Source organism: Lissotriton vulgaris, unplaced genomic scaffold (genome assembly GCF_964263255.1).
Source record: "Lissotriton vulgaris unplaced genomic scaffold, aLisVul1.2 SCAFFOLD_2170, whole genome shotgun sequence".
In the NCBI taxonomy this organism is placed as follows: Eukaryota; Metazoa; Chordata; class Amphibia; order Caudata; family Salamandridae; genus Lissotriton; species Lissotriton vulgaris.
This window is the reverse complement of record NW_028240702.1, coordinates 322709-336432: the sequence shown is the minus strand read 5'-3', so window position 1 is coordinate 336432 and position 13724 is coordinate 322709. Positions and strand designations below refer to the sequence as shown.

The window sequence follows — 13724 nt, the reverse complement described above, 5'->3', positions numbered from 1 at the left end:
TCCCTAGGGCCATCTATAGCTCCAGGAGGGAGGATGCACCGCCCCTTTTCTCTCTTCCATTCCCCCCCAGGGAGGTGGTTGTGGTGGTCCCTGGAGCTGTCGGGGGGGGGGGGGGGGGGGGAAGAACGCAGCCCCCTCTGCATTCCATTTTACAAAACCCTGGAGAGGTAGCGGTTCCCAGGGCTGGTAGGGGTCAAAGAAAGTCAAAAATGTATTTCCTAAGGCAACACGGACCTAACTATAACTACCTACTGGTGACTACCAGTTGGTTTAAAATAAAATAATAATAAAAAAATAATACACACACACAAATCCCCCCCCCCCCCCCCACCGACACCCCCCCTCTGTTTTTTATCCATGTGCCAAACCAGCAAGGAATATTTGGGGCTTCTGAAATATACTGCGGTGATAACCCACATATTAACCACTACAACTCTTGACATAGAGCCATATATATCTGGGTCTTGATCAGCCAACATAGATGTGTACTGACACTATTAAGGCTAAATACTGTGCACTTCATGGTCACCTTTCCTGAGCACGGTTCTTATAATTCATATTTACCCATGTGTGCTTGTGACTACTGCTCTCCATGGGTTGGAGTATGTGTTTCGGAGTAGCGTGCTACTTGCCGAAAGAGCGCTTCAACAACCCATCAGGGATAGCAAGCGCTAAATAAATGCAAACCCTTTTCCCTCCTCTATCCCCACACTAGCCTTCTCAATCGAAATAACTGACTAACATATCCACGACTCAAACTACTTTCGTTTTTCATTATACTAATTCACCACTAATCCTTTATGGGTTCCGGAGTAGCGTGCTACATGCTGAAAAGCGCTTCAACGCCTCATATGGGGTAGTAAGCGCTATATAAATGGAATTAAAATACAATACAATATACTGTTGACCTTGACCGAGTGTGTATTTACTATTCTAACTCCACACGTGTCTTGATACTGGGGTAGATTCTACATTGGACCACGTCAAATGTGATGATACCAAATAGCACAGTAGGTTTCACATAGGTGGTGTTTGTCTGGCTTTGTCAAGGTTTCCCAACATTGTGAGGAGCGGTCGGGACCGCGAAATGTGGGGTCAAGAAGAAAATCAAACACACCCCTATAGTTACACTCAAACACCATCATGTACTCACTCCTCACACACATTGAGGCCCACGTTTACTGCACCTTTTTATAATAGTAAGTAAATAGATGCTATCTTTAAGATTATGCAAGTGTAAAATGTAAGTTGATTTGAAGTTTACTGGCTCACACTCTGTCATAAGCGCACATGCGCTCACACACTTTCTCACACCCAAAAAGGGAAGCTAAAAAGCTGTATAACGGACTGAAATCTTGGTGGGAAGAAAGAGAACGAAAGTGAGGGATGGGGAAAGGAAGATGGATTAAGACAGGAGAATGGAAAGAGGACATTTGGAGAGAATGGTGGGACTTGGCGGGGGCGGAGAGAGAAGAAGCAGAAAGGGGTGGGATGAAGAAAGAGGCGAGTGAGCGGATACAAGGAGAGGATGTGAAGTGGATAGCAGAGCATGGGCTTAGGGCGCATACATTAGTACCAGGGATAAGTGAATTTACTTATAAAGTGATTGATCAGCATTTCACTTGAACCGCTTGGGTTAATTGTCTGTATTCTTCCCAGGGCCTGAGTCAGCAGATCTTGGGTGTTTAAATGAAGTGAGATGGCTCCTTTCAGCAGTCAGGGTCACGTGTCCATGTGCCCAACATTGATCACCGCCCATTCCCACTTAGATGCTTTCTCATGATGTAGGGGAGTACATGGGAAATTAACCCTTTCATTGTCCAACTACCACCCGCCCATGGCACTGGTGCTAGAGTTTGCGACATTAAATAATCCCTGATCATTATTTATAATAGTGTTGTACTATATAAACACGCGTGTTCCCATTTTTTGACCTAAATGTAATATTCATCCAACTTCTTAAAGTTCAACATTTTCTCCAAAAGTTTAAGGAAAGGACCTGGGAACTGGTTCCAGGAGGGTGACGTATCTGTTCGAAGAGGCGTGAGGTTCTGGTTTGAGCTGGAGGGAGGGAGAGATAGTGGTTTTGTGAGGGGGGGATGCTAGTTTCATGAGGGAAGGGATGTACTTGTGCCCGCGAAAGGGTGGGATTCTTTGTTTCAGCGGGAGTAAGAGAAATGTTGGTTACAGCAGGAGGGCGAGATCTAAGTCCCAGAACAAGGTACCGCCAGCTGGAGGAGGACTGTATGGTCTTTGGAACAAGGCAAGATACTACTCCATGAAGGAGGGGAAAGAGATACTGCGGAGGAGGGGCGGGATGTCTGTCTATCAATCAAGGATCCCAGGAAGAGGCTGGCTTGGGTACAGATCTTAAAAGGAAGATGCGATGTTACTGATTCTCTCTACTGCAAATTTACCTAGGTACCATAGTTCTTGTTATTATTTTCATCATTTACGCTGATCTGCTTTAATTTTTTGTTATGTACCGTTCTTGTTTATTTCTTTTGTCTCAAAAATTTCAATAAAATCATTTTGAACTTAAAAAAAAAAAGAGGATGCGATGCTGTCCGCAGGAAGAGTTTGGGTACTGGTCACTGGAGGGTGCAATTCTGGTTCTTAGAGGGCGAGAAACTGGCTCCAGCGGGTGGCGTACTGGTCCTTGGAGGGTGAGATATGCTGGGTGCTGCAGGAGGGTGATATATTATGTTATTATTATTATTATGTTTGAGCTTGTAAAGCGCACTGTTACCCGGAGGTTTCCTGGCGCTGGGGAACCCGTCCTGGCTTTCCCTGTGGGATGGTTCCGGCTGGGAGTCCCCACGGTGGAGCCAGGCATCCCCGGCGTTGTTGGGCCGTTGTGGAGATTAGGCAAGCTGATGCCCAGAGTTGCCGAGTGGGACCCCTGGTTAGAGTAGGCACCGAGGCGAGAATTATCGAGTCCACTGACCAAAGTCCACGACCCTGCCGCGTCTGGAATTGAACCCTGTTCCCGGCCGACTTCTGCTCCCGGGTCTGCCGCCTCTAACCAGTGAGCCACACCACTCCACAATATATGCTGGGTGCTGCAGGAGGGTGAGATATGCTGGGTGCTGCAGGAGGGTGAGATATGCTGGGTGCTGCAGGAGGGTGAGATATGCTGGGTGCTGCAGGAGGGTGAGATATGCTGGGTGCTGCAGGAGGGTGAGATGCTGGTCCCTAGACGGTTAGATCCTGCTCCCAGCAGGTGGGATACTAGTCCTTTGAGGGTGGGATACTGGTCTCTGCATGAGGGTGAGATGTTGGTCCTCTGAGGGGGAGAATCTGCCCCAGCAGGTGGGCTGCTGATCCTTGGGGGGGGGGGGGGGGGCGGTATACCGGTCGAACATAGTGTAAGGCACTGCTCTGGGCAGTTGCAGTGCGGGCAGAGGGTCCTAGCAGCCTGCTGCCAGCCGTCTGCCGTGCTGCTGGTCCCAGCAGAGGGTGGGTGGGCTGCTGAGCCCTGTGACAGGCCTGCTGTGGGAAGCGACGCCGCCGCCGCGCCGTGATTTAATGGAAAAGAGAAATAAAGCGACCCTGCTCTCCAGAAGGAACGAGCGGCCGTTAATTATTCTCCCCATAGAGCAGAAGACAGCCCCCCCCCCCCCCTCCATCCTGCTCCAAGAGACCGGCTCCCCCTCCCTGTCGCCCCCCCTCCCAGAGATGCAGCACATGAGGGGAGCGGGCTGGGCTGAGGATGGGTTTTCTCACTCCCCTTCAGTGCTCACAACTTGCCAGGGGAGCGCGGTGGCTGCCGGCCGCAGCCGCGCATTTCACCCAGTCGCGTGCTGACTAGAGGCGCATTTCACCCACCCTGCCCTGCCCGGAGGAGCGACACGGGGTTGGCATTCAGCTGCGCGGAGGGACCTCTCACCCCATGGGTAACCCGACCCATCTCCTTCTGCCTGGAGCGGCTTCTCACCACCTCTGCTGTTGTTTAAAGGAGCACTTCACCCAGCATCTTATCTCACGCCTTGCTGCCAGAGGTACGATCTCTCCCCGTCTCCTGCAGGCGGGAGTAGCATCTCACGCCCCAGCTACAGCTGCCTGAGGGACCCCCTCATCCCATCTGCTGCCTTATAAAGGGGCATCTCTCCTCACCTTTGGGTACCTGGAGCAGCACACCTCACCATTCACTGCAGTCCGAGCGAACATCTCCCCGTGCTCCCTGCCTAGTGGGGCATCTCACCCAATATCCGGCCTCACCAGCCCCAACTCTTGGTACCCAAGGCAGTGGCCCTCACTGTCTCCCTCAGTCTTAAGGAGCATCTCACCACATCTGCTGCTAGAAGGGCATCTCACCACATCTGTTGCCAAGAAGGATATCTCACCACATCTGCTGCTAGAAGGGCATCTCACCATATCTCCTAGGAAGGGTATCTCACCACATCTGCTGCTTGAAGGGCATCTCACCACATCTCCTAGGAAGGGTATCTCACCACTTCTGCTGTTAGAAGGGTATAACCACATCTGCTGCTAGAAAGATATCGTATCACATCTGCTGCCAAGAAGAATATCTCACCACTTCTCCTAGGAAGGGTATCTCACCTCATCTGCTGCTAGAAAGACCTCAGCTCATCTGCTGCTGAAGGGTATCTCGCCACATCTGCTGCTAGAAGGGTATCTCACCACATCTGCTGCTAGAAGGGTATCTCACCACATCTGCTGCTGAAGGGTATCTCACCACATCTGCTGCTAGAAAGGTATCCTGCTAGAAGGGTATCTCACCACATCTGCTGCTAGAAGGGTATCTCACCACATCTGCTGCTAGAAGGGTATCTCACCACATCTGCTGCTGAAGGGTATCTCACCACATCTGCTGCTGAAGGGTATCTCACCACATCTGCTGCATCTGCTGCTAGAAGGGTATCTCACCTTATCTGCTGCTAGAAGGGTATCTCACCACATCTGCTGCTAGAAGGGTATCTCAACACCTCTGCTGTTATAGAAATGAGCATCTTAACCAACCACCTACAGCAGCATCTCATTCCTTGTGCTTAAGGTAGCATCTCACCCTGATTCCAGCTACTTCCATCTGCTGCAGGCCGGTGAGCCTCTCACCCCATACATCGCCTGCCCCCCTGGTGTGTATCTCATCCCATCTCCTGCCGTCCGGGGAATATCTCTCCTGCTAACATTTCACCCATCTGCAGTTGCACAAATCAGCATATTGCGCCACCTCATACAAACCAAAGCGCATTCTCACCTTATCTTCTGCTTCCTGGGGAACATCTCACCTCTGCTGCTGTGCTGAGAAGCACCTCAGCCACCTGCTGGTCAGGGAGGCGCCGCACCCACATTCAACTCTTTCCACTCTGCAACATCTCTTTACACCCCCTGCTACGCTGAGGAGTATCTCCCCTCCTGTGCTGTCGTATAAAGGAGCCTCTCACCCCCTTGCCCCCCACCTGTGGGTAGCATCTCTCTCCACTGCTACCTGGAGCTGAACCTCGCCGGATGGAACATCTCACGCAATCACCCCCCTAGGATCACATCTCCCCACCCCTGCGCTGGAAGGATCGGGCTCTGGAGAGGACAGAGGTGAGTCGCAGGTAAACTAGAGGGTTGAGGGAGGTGTGTGAGAGGGGATGAAAGAGAGAGGTTGGTTAAGAGGTTGAACGAGAGAAGAGAGCATGATCATAGAACTGAGTCTCCATTTGTTTATGCAGTGTCCGAGGATGGCTTCCTATTGGACCTGTGTATGTGATTTCCTTGGGGAAGTAACTGGTAAACAGTAGGCCTGGGCAATAAATTCCATTCCGTTCACGGAATTTGGGTAATTTCGCGTTCTGCGTGTTCGCCGAATTTCTGCGTGTTCGCGGAGATTTTTTGCCGTTTCGCAAAGATTTGCATAACGCGATTACGCAAATTCCGCCCACCCCTAGTAAACAGATTAAGGTAAGCCCTCGCCTTGTATTGTTCGGGCTCAATCAAGAAGAAGGCATACGGATACATTCAGCCTTCTTCAAGTTTATCTTTTAGGTGGTTTTGCTGGCGAGGCGAGAGTTATGTAGGCTTTGGAAGTCCGAACGTCCCCCCTCCTTTGCCGAGTGCCTCAAAAGTATCTTCTATACGAGCCAGTCTGATATGGCCTGTGACCCAAGGAGTCAGGATAAGATCTGGACAATGTTGGTAGATTGGAGAGGGAAGACGAGTGGGTCTGATGATTAAGCCAAACATGCTGTCGGTCCTGGGCTCGCCTGTGTTGAGGTCCCTTTCCTTAACACCTTGCCTGTGGCCGGAATTCCGCTCCTGTATGGCACATTCCGATCGCGGGCATGGTCATGACGGCCCCCAGCTATCATCAGCACACGAGCACTGTGTGCCATGACGGGTGGGGGCCGTCATCAGCATGGAAGGGGTATTAAAGGAGATGGAAGTGGAAACAGCAGTATTCTTGCAGGGAAATGCTCTTTCCCCTCCTTAGCCTCTGAGGCATAAGAGTAACCCTAGCAAGAGAGTTGGCAAAATGAGGACAAAAAAACCCAACAAAAAAAAACCCAGAGTACACAAGAGAGAAAAACAGTGAATGGAACTGATTACAAGAGATAAAGAGAGAGAATAGAGCAGGGGGTGAATATTTGACAATGTTCAGTATTCCGTCCATTTTTTTGTGTTGCGACTGTTAAGAAGAGGGGCCATGCCGGTGACTGGAAACAAGTTCCCTCAACTGGGAGAGAGTGCAAGGGATTGGGAGAGAGAGCCAGGGATCGGGAGAGAGCAACAGGGATCGGGAGAGGGCAACAGGGATTGGGAGAGAGAGCAACAGGGATCGGGAGAGAGCAACAGGGATCGGGAGAGAGCAACAGGGATTGGGAGAGAGTGCCAGGGATTGGGAGAGAGCAACAGGGATCGGGAGAGAGCAACAGGGATTGGGAGAGAGTGCCAGGGATTGGGAGAGAGTGCCAGGGATTGGGAGAGAGTGCCAGGGATCGGGAGAGAGTGCCAGGGATTGGGAGAGAGTGCCAGGGATTGGGAGAGAGTGCAAGGGATTGGGAGAGAGTGCAAGGGATTGGGAGAGAGTGCAAGGGATTGGGAGAGAGTGCCAGGGATTGGGAGAGAGCAACAGGTTCTTATGGAGGTGAAGATTGGGAGAGTGCCAGAGATTCGGAGAGAGAGTGCCAGAGATTGGAAACAAGTTCCATAACCTGAGAGCAGGTGACAGGTTCTTATTTATGGAGGCTGAGATTGGAAGCGAGCGCCAGAGATTGGGAGGGAGCGACAGGTTATCATTAAGGTGGAGATTGGAAGAGAGTGCCAGAGATTTGGAGAGAGCGACAGGTTTTTATGGAGGCGGAGATGGGGAGGGCAAGAGAGAGATTGGAAACAAGTTCCATAAACTGTGATAGGTTCTTCTGGAGGTGAAGATTGGGAGAGAGAGTGCCAGAGATTGGAAACAAATTCCATGGAAGAGAGTGTCAGATATTGTGGGAGAGAGAGTGCCTTGTGGGAGAGAGAGTGCCAGATATTTGGAGAGAGAAAGAGAGAGAGGGATTGGGTGAGTGTGTGCCAGAGATTGGGAGAGCTAGAGTGCTAGAGGCTTGCAGAGAGAGAGCCAGAGATTGGGAGAGAGAGGGCGTGTGTGCCAGAGATTGGGAGAGAGTGAATGTCAGTGATTGGGTGAGAGAGAGAGACACACACACAGAGATTGGCTGAGAGAGAGACTGTGTGCCGGAGATTGGGAGAAAGAGAGAGAGAGAGAGATTGGGAGAGAGAGTGTGTGTGGGCCAGAGATTTGGAGAGAGAGAGAGGGATAGAGTGCCAAAGATTGGGAGAGAGAGGGTGCTAGAGATTAGGAGAGAAAGAGAGTGGCAGAGATTAGGAGGGAAGGTGATTGGGTGCCAGAGAGAGAGGGAGTGCCAGAGATTGGGAGTGAGTGAGTGTGTGGGACAGAGATTAGGGAGAGAAAGAGAGCAGAGATTGGGAGGGAGAAAGAGAGAGAGAGACAGAGAGACAGACAAACCGAGATTGGGAGGGAGAGGCAGAGATGACTGAGATCTTATTTTACGGATGAGAAGATAATGCCAGCGACGGATTTAAAATGCGAGAGTGTCTGTGTTTGGAAGAGAGTGACGGATCTTGGGGGAGAATCCCAGGGCTGTGGACTGCTGGAGGTTGAAAGAGACTGGAGGGGGGAGGAGGGGGGCTAGGGGGTAAAGAATGGGACTCAACCCCCGGGATTGTAAAATATTGCCAGAGACTGATGGGTAGAGAGCGCCGTACATTAGAAGAGAGTGCTGGTGGAGGCTGGGGGTAGTCACCGAGGTAAGGAGAGAGTGACAGTGCTCGGCAGATAGTGTAACAGCTATTGAGAGAGAGAGAGCGAAGGTGGCAGATGATGAGAGAGAGCGCTGCAGAGCGGAAGGCGTTTAAGAGACAGGCGCGGGGTGGCGGGGAGAGACGGCAGCACCCTGCCGGGGATACCCCGATCACAGAAACGACGTGCCTGTCTCTCAGCGCTGGATATATTCACCCACTGGCATACAGGTATATTTGCAGGCACACACACACGGAGGCAGTCTCACACACGTACATTCAAACCAATACACAGACACACAGACAGCCACACACAAACGACAGACATATATACATGTCTGGGCACACGGGAATATACAGACCCAGGCATACACAGCGCGCACACATTCGCGCCAAACGGCAGACACACAGGCTGCCACACACATACACACAGATAGACCACAAACATTCATATATCCGCACACACGTGGGAAAACAAACATACACGGCGCACACACATACAAGCCAACAGGCAAGTATACAGACTGCTATACACAAACCACAAATATTAATCCATCCAGACACACATGTGGGCAAACAAACACACAGCGCACACACATACAAGCCAACAGGCAGGCACACAGTCAGCCAGCCGCACACAAACCATGGACATGTATGCATCCAAGCACACACATTCCCTGCGCGCGCACATACAAACAAGCACACACACAAGAAGGCACACAGACCTGTGCGCGTCCTGGCAGCGGCAGCAGCGCCCTCCCCTCCCCTCGCTGGCAGCAGCGCCCCCTCCCCTCCTCAGTGACCGTGTCTCTGCTCCCCACAGCCTCCTGCCGCCCCACCGCCCCCGCAGCCGATGATGGAGGCGCCCGGGTGCCTGCGGCTGTCCCTCGGCCTCGTCCTGCTGCTGCTGCCGCGAGGTAAGAAACACGCTGTATTTACTGTGCGTTATGTCAGTCATTGAGGGATATTTTCTGTGGGTTATGTCAGTCATTGAGGGATTTATGTCAGTCGTTGAGGGATATTTTCAGAGGGTTGTCAGTCATTGAGGGATATTTTCTGTGGGTTATGTCAGTCATTGAGGGATTTATGTCAGTCGTTGAGGGATATTTTCAGAGGGTTGTCAGTCATTGAGGGATATTTTCTGTGGGTTATGTCAGTCATTGAGGGATTTATGTCAGTCGTTGAGGGATATTTTCTGAGGGTTGTCAGTCATTGAGGGATATTTTCTGTGGGTTATGTCAGTCATTGAGGGATTTTTGTCAGTCATTGAGGGATATTTTCTGTAGGTTATGTCAGTTGTTGAGGGATATTTTCTGTGGGTTATGTCAGTTGTTGAGGGATATTTTCTGTGTGTTATGTCAGTCATTGAGGGATATTTTCTGTGGATTATGTCAGTCATTGAGGGATATTTTCTGTGGGTTATATCAGTCATTCAGGGATTTAGGTCAGTAATTGAGGGATATTTTCTGTGGGTTATGTCAGTCATTGAGGGATTTATGTCAGTCATTGAGGGATATTTTCTGTGGGTTATGTCAGTCATTGAGGGATTTAGGTCCGTCATTGAGGGATATTTTCTGTGGGTTATGTCAATCATTGAGGGATATTTTCTGTGGGTTATGTCAGTCATTGAGGGATTTAGGTCCGTCATTGAGGGATATTTTCTGTGGGTTATGTCAATCATTGAGGGATATTTTCTGTGGGTTATGTCGCTCATTGAGGGATTTATGTCAGTCGTTGAGGGATATAAATATTTTCTGTGGGTTATGTCAGTCATTGAGGCATATTTTCTGTGGGTTATGTCAGTCATTGAGGGATTTATGTCAGTCGTTGAGGGATATTTTCTGAGGGTTCTCAGTCATTGAGGGATATTTTCTGTGGGTTATGTTAGTCATTGAGGGATATTTTCAGTGTGCTATGTCAGTTGTTGAGGGATATTTTCTGGGGATTATGTCAGTCATTGAGGGATATTTTCTGTGGGTTATGTCAGTCATTGAGGCATATTTTCTGTGGGTTATGTCAGTCATTCAGGGATTTAGGTCAGTCATTGAGGGATATTTTCTGTGGGTTATGTCAGTCATTGAGGGATTTATGTCAGTCATTGAGGGATATTTTCTGTGGGTTATGTCAGTCATTGAGGGATATTTTCTGTGGATTATGTCAGTCATTGAGGGATATTTTCTGTGGTTTATGTCAGTCATTGAGGCATATTTTCTGTGGGTTATGTCGGTCATTCAGGGATTTAGGTCAGTCATTGAGGGATATTTCTGTGGGTTATGTCAGTCATTGAGGGATTTATGTCAGTCATTGAGGGATATTTTCTGTAGGTTATGTTAGTCATTGAGGGATATTTTCTGTGGGTTATATCAGTTGTTGGGGGATATTTTCTGTGAGTTATGTCAGTCATTGAGGGATATTTTCTGTGGATTATGTCAGTCATTGAGGGATTTATGTCAGTCATTGAGGGATATTTTCTGTAGGTTATGCTAGTCATTGAGGGTTATTTTCTGTGGGTTATGTCAGTTGTTGAGGGATATTTTCTGTGGGTTATGTCAGTCATTGAGGGATATTTTCTGTGGATTATGTCAGTTATTGAGGGATTTATGTCAATCATTGAGGGATATTTTCTGTGGGTTATGTCAGTCATTGAGGGATTTAGGTCAGTCATTGAGGGATATTTTCTGTGGGTTATGTCAGTTATTGAGGGATTTAGGTCAGTCATTGAGGGATTTATGTCAGTCATTGAGGGATATTTTCTGTAGGTTATGTTAGTCATTGAGGGATATTTTCTGTGGGTTATATCAGTTGTTGGGGGATATTTTCTGTGAGTTATGTCAGTCATTGAGGGATATTTTCTGTGGATTATGTCAGTCATTGAGGGATTTATGTCAGTCATTGAGGGATATTTTCTGTAGGTTATGCTAGTCATTGAGGGATATTTTCTGTTGGTTATGTCAGTTGTTGAGGGATATTTTCTGTGGGTTATGTCAGTCATTGAGGGATATTTTCTGTGGATTATGTCAGTTATTGAGGGATTTATGTCAATCATTGAGGGATATTTTCTGTGGGTTATGTCAGTCATTGAGGGATTTAGGCCAGTCATTGAGGGATATTTTCTGTGGGTTATGTCAGTCATTGAGGGATTTAGGTCAGTCATTGAGGGATATTTCCTGTGGGTTATGTCAGTCATTGAGGGATATTTTCTGTGGGTTATGTCGCTCATTGAGGGATTTATGTCAGTCGTTAGGGGATATAAATATTTTCTGTGGGTTATGTCAGTCATTGAGGCATATTTTCTGTGGGTTATGTCAGTCATTGAGGGATTTATGTCAGTCATTGAGGGATTTATGTCAGTCTTTGAGGGATATTTTCTGAGGGTTGTCAGTCATTGAGGGATATTTTCTGTGGGTTATGTCAGTCATTGAGGGATTTATGTCAGTCATTGAGGGATATTTTCTGTGGGTTATGTTAGTCATTGAGGTATATTTTCTGTAGGTTATGTTAGTCATTGAGGGATATTTTCTGTGGGTTATGTCAGTTGTTGAGGGATATTTTCTGTGGGTTAGGTCAGTCATTGAGGGATCTTTTCTGTGGATTATCTCAGTCATTGAGGGATATTTTCTGTGGGTTATGTCAGTCATAGAGGCATATTTTCTGTGGGTTATGTCAGTCATTCAGGGATTTAGGTCAGTCATTGAGGGATATTTTCTGTGGGTTATGTCAGTCATTGAGGGATTTATGTCAGTCATTCAGGGATATTTTCTGTGGGTTATGTCAGTCATTGAGGGATTTAGGTCCGTCATTGAGGGATTTTTTCTGTGGGTCATGTCAGTCATTGAGGGATTTATGTTAGTCATTGAGGGATATTTTCTGTGGGTTATGGTAGTCATTGAGGGATATTTTCTGTGGGTTATGTCAGTTGTTGAGGGATATTTTCTGTAGGTTCTGTTATGTTATGTTATGTTACCCGGATTTATTGAGCGCACAGATGCCGCAGCAAAGGGGCGTCCTGGCGCTGGTACAGAACAGAGATCCGGACAGGAGTGAGAAGAACACAACACAACAAAACTAAGGGGCTAAGGGGAAAAGAAAGGTTTTGACAGCCTTCCTGAAAGCGAGGATCCCATCGATAGCACGTATGTGGGCAGGCAAGGAATTCCATAGCTTGGCGGCAAGAACTCTGAAAGAGCGTCCGCCAATCCTGGATCTCTTGAAACGAGGCACTATGGCTAGATGGAGACCAGAGGACCTCAGAGAGCGTGCTGGGACATAGGGGGAGATGAGATGCTCCACAATCTGAGGGGATGAGTGTTTGAGGATTTTAAACATCAGAGTGAGAGACTTAAACATTATTCTCTGAGCCACCGGAAGCCAATGGAGATTATGAATAGTTTTTCTGGCTGAACAGAATTTGGGTAAGCCAACCAGAGCCCTGGCGGCAGCATTTTGGACGCGTTGGAGACGGGAAAGTTCAGCCTGATTGACTCCAAGAAAAAGGGAACTAGCATAGTCTAGTTTAGACAAAATCATGGCTTGCACAATGAGTTGTCGGGTGGGAGCGTCAAAGAATTTAAAGGTGGATCTAAGTTGACGCAAAATCCCAAAACACGATGCTGCAGTCTTTTTTGTGTGGACGGAAAAGCTCAGTTGGGAGTCAAACCAAACCCCAAGATTTTTGACTTCAGTAACAGGGGTAGGGGTAGGACCAAGCTCATGTGGCCACCAGTTATGGCCCCATAAATGAGTTTGTTTTCCCTCAATGAGCACCTCGGTTTTTTTGGCGTTCAATTGCAGGAAAATGTCGTTCATCCAGTGGGCCACGGATATGAGTCCCTCACGGAACTTAGTAGCCTCAAGATCGGAAGCCCCACTAATGGCAACCGCCAGCTGAGTGTCGTCAGCGTAGGACACGATGGATAGGTTCCCACGCTTGGCGACATCAGCTAGCGGTTGAACATAAAGGTTGAATAAAGTGGGTCTGAGGGCCGATCCCTGCGGAACTCCCTGTGCGATCGCATGTGGTTTAGATTCGAACGGGGGGGTGGTGTCAGTCATTGAGGGATATTTTCTGTGGGTTATGTCGCTCATTGAGGGATTTATGTCAGTCGTTGAGAAATATTTTCTGTGGGTTATGTCGCTCATTGAGGGATTTATGTCAGTCGTTGAGGGATATTTTCTGTGGGTTATGTCGCTCATTGAAGGATATTTTACGTGTGTTATGTCAGTCATTGAGGCATATTTTCTGTGGGTTATGTCAGTCATTGAGGGATTTATGTCAATCATTGAGGGATATTTTCTGAGGGTTATGTTAGTCATTGAGGGATATTTTCTGTGGGTTATGTCAGTCATTGAGGGATTTATGTCAGTCATTGAGGGATATTTTCTGTGGGTTATGTTAGCCATTGAGGGATATTTTCTGTGGGTTATGTCAGTTGTTGAGGGATATTTTCTGTGGG

The 13724-nt window shown here is 48.3% G+C and overlaps 1 protein-coding gene across 1 annotated transcript in view; it reads left to right on the top strand.

Annotated features, from left to right (window-relative positions):
• Positions 1–4997: 4997 nt before the first annotated feature.
• Positions 4998–13724, top strand: part of LOC147672899 (neuronal acetylcholine receptor subunit alpha-7-like) — a 132500-nt gene continuing 123773 nt past the window's right edge. Inside the window, exons 1-2 of the mRNA XM_086947941.1 lie at positions 4998–5556; positions 9095–9188. Of these exons, the coding sequence (XP_086804067.1) occupies positions 9125–9188 (64 nt within the window). The 5' untranslated portion in view covers positions 4998–5556; positions 9095–9124. The remainder of the gene's footprint in view (positions 5557–9094; positions 9189–13724) is intronic.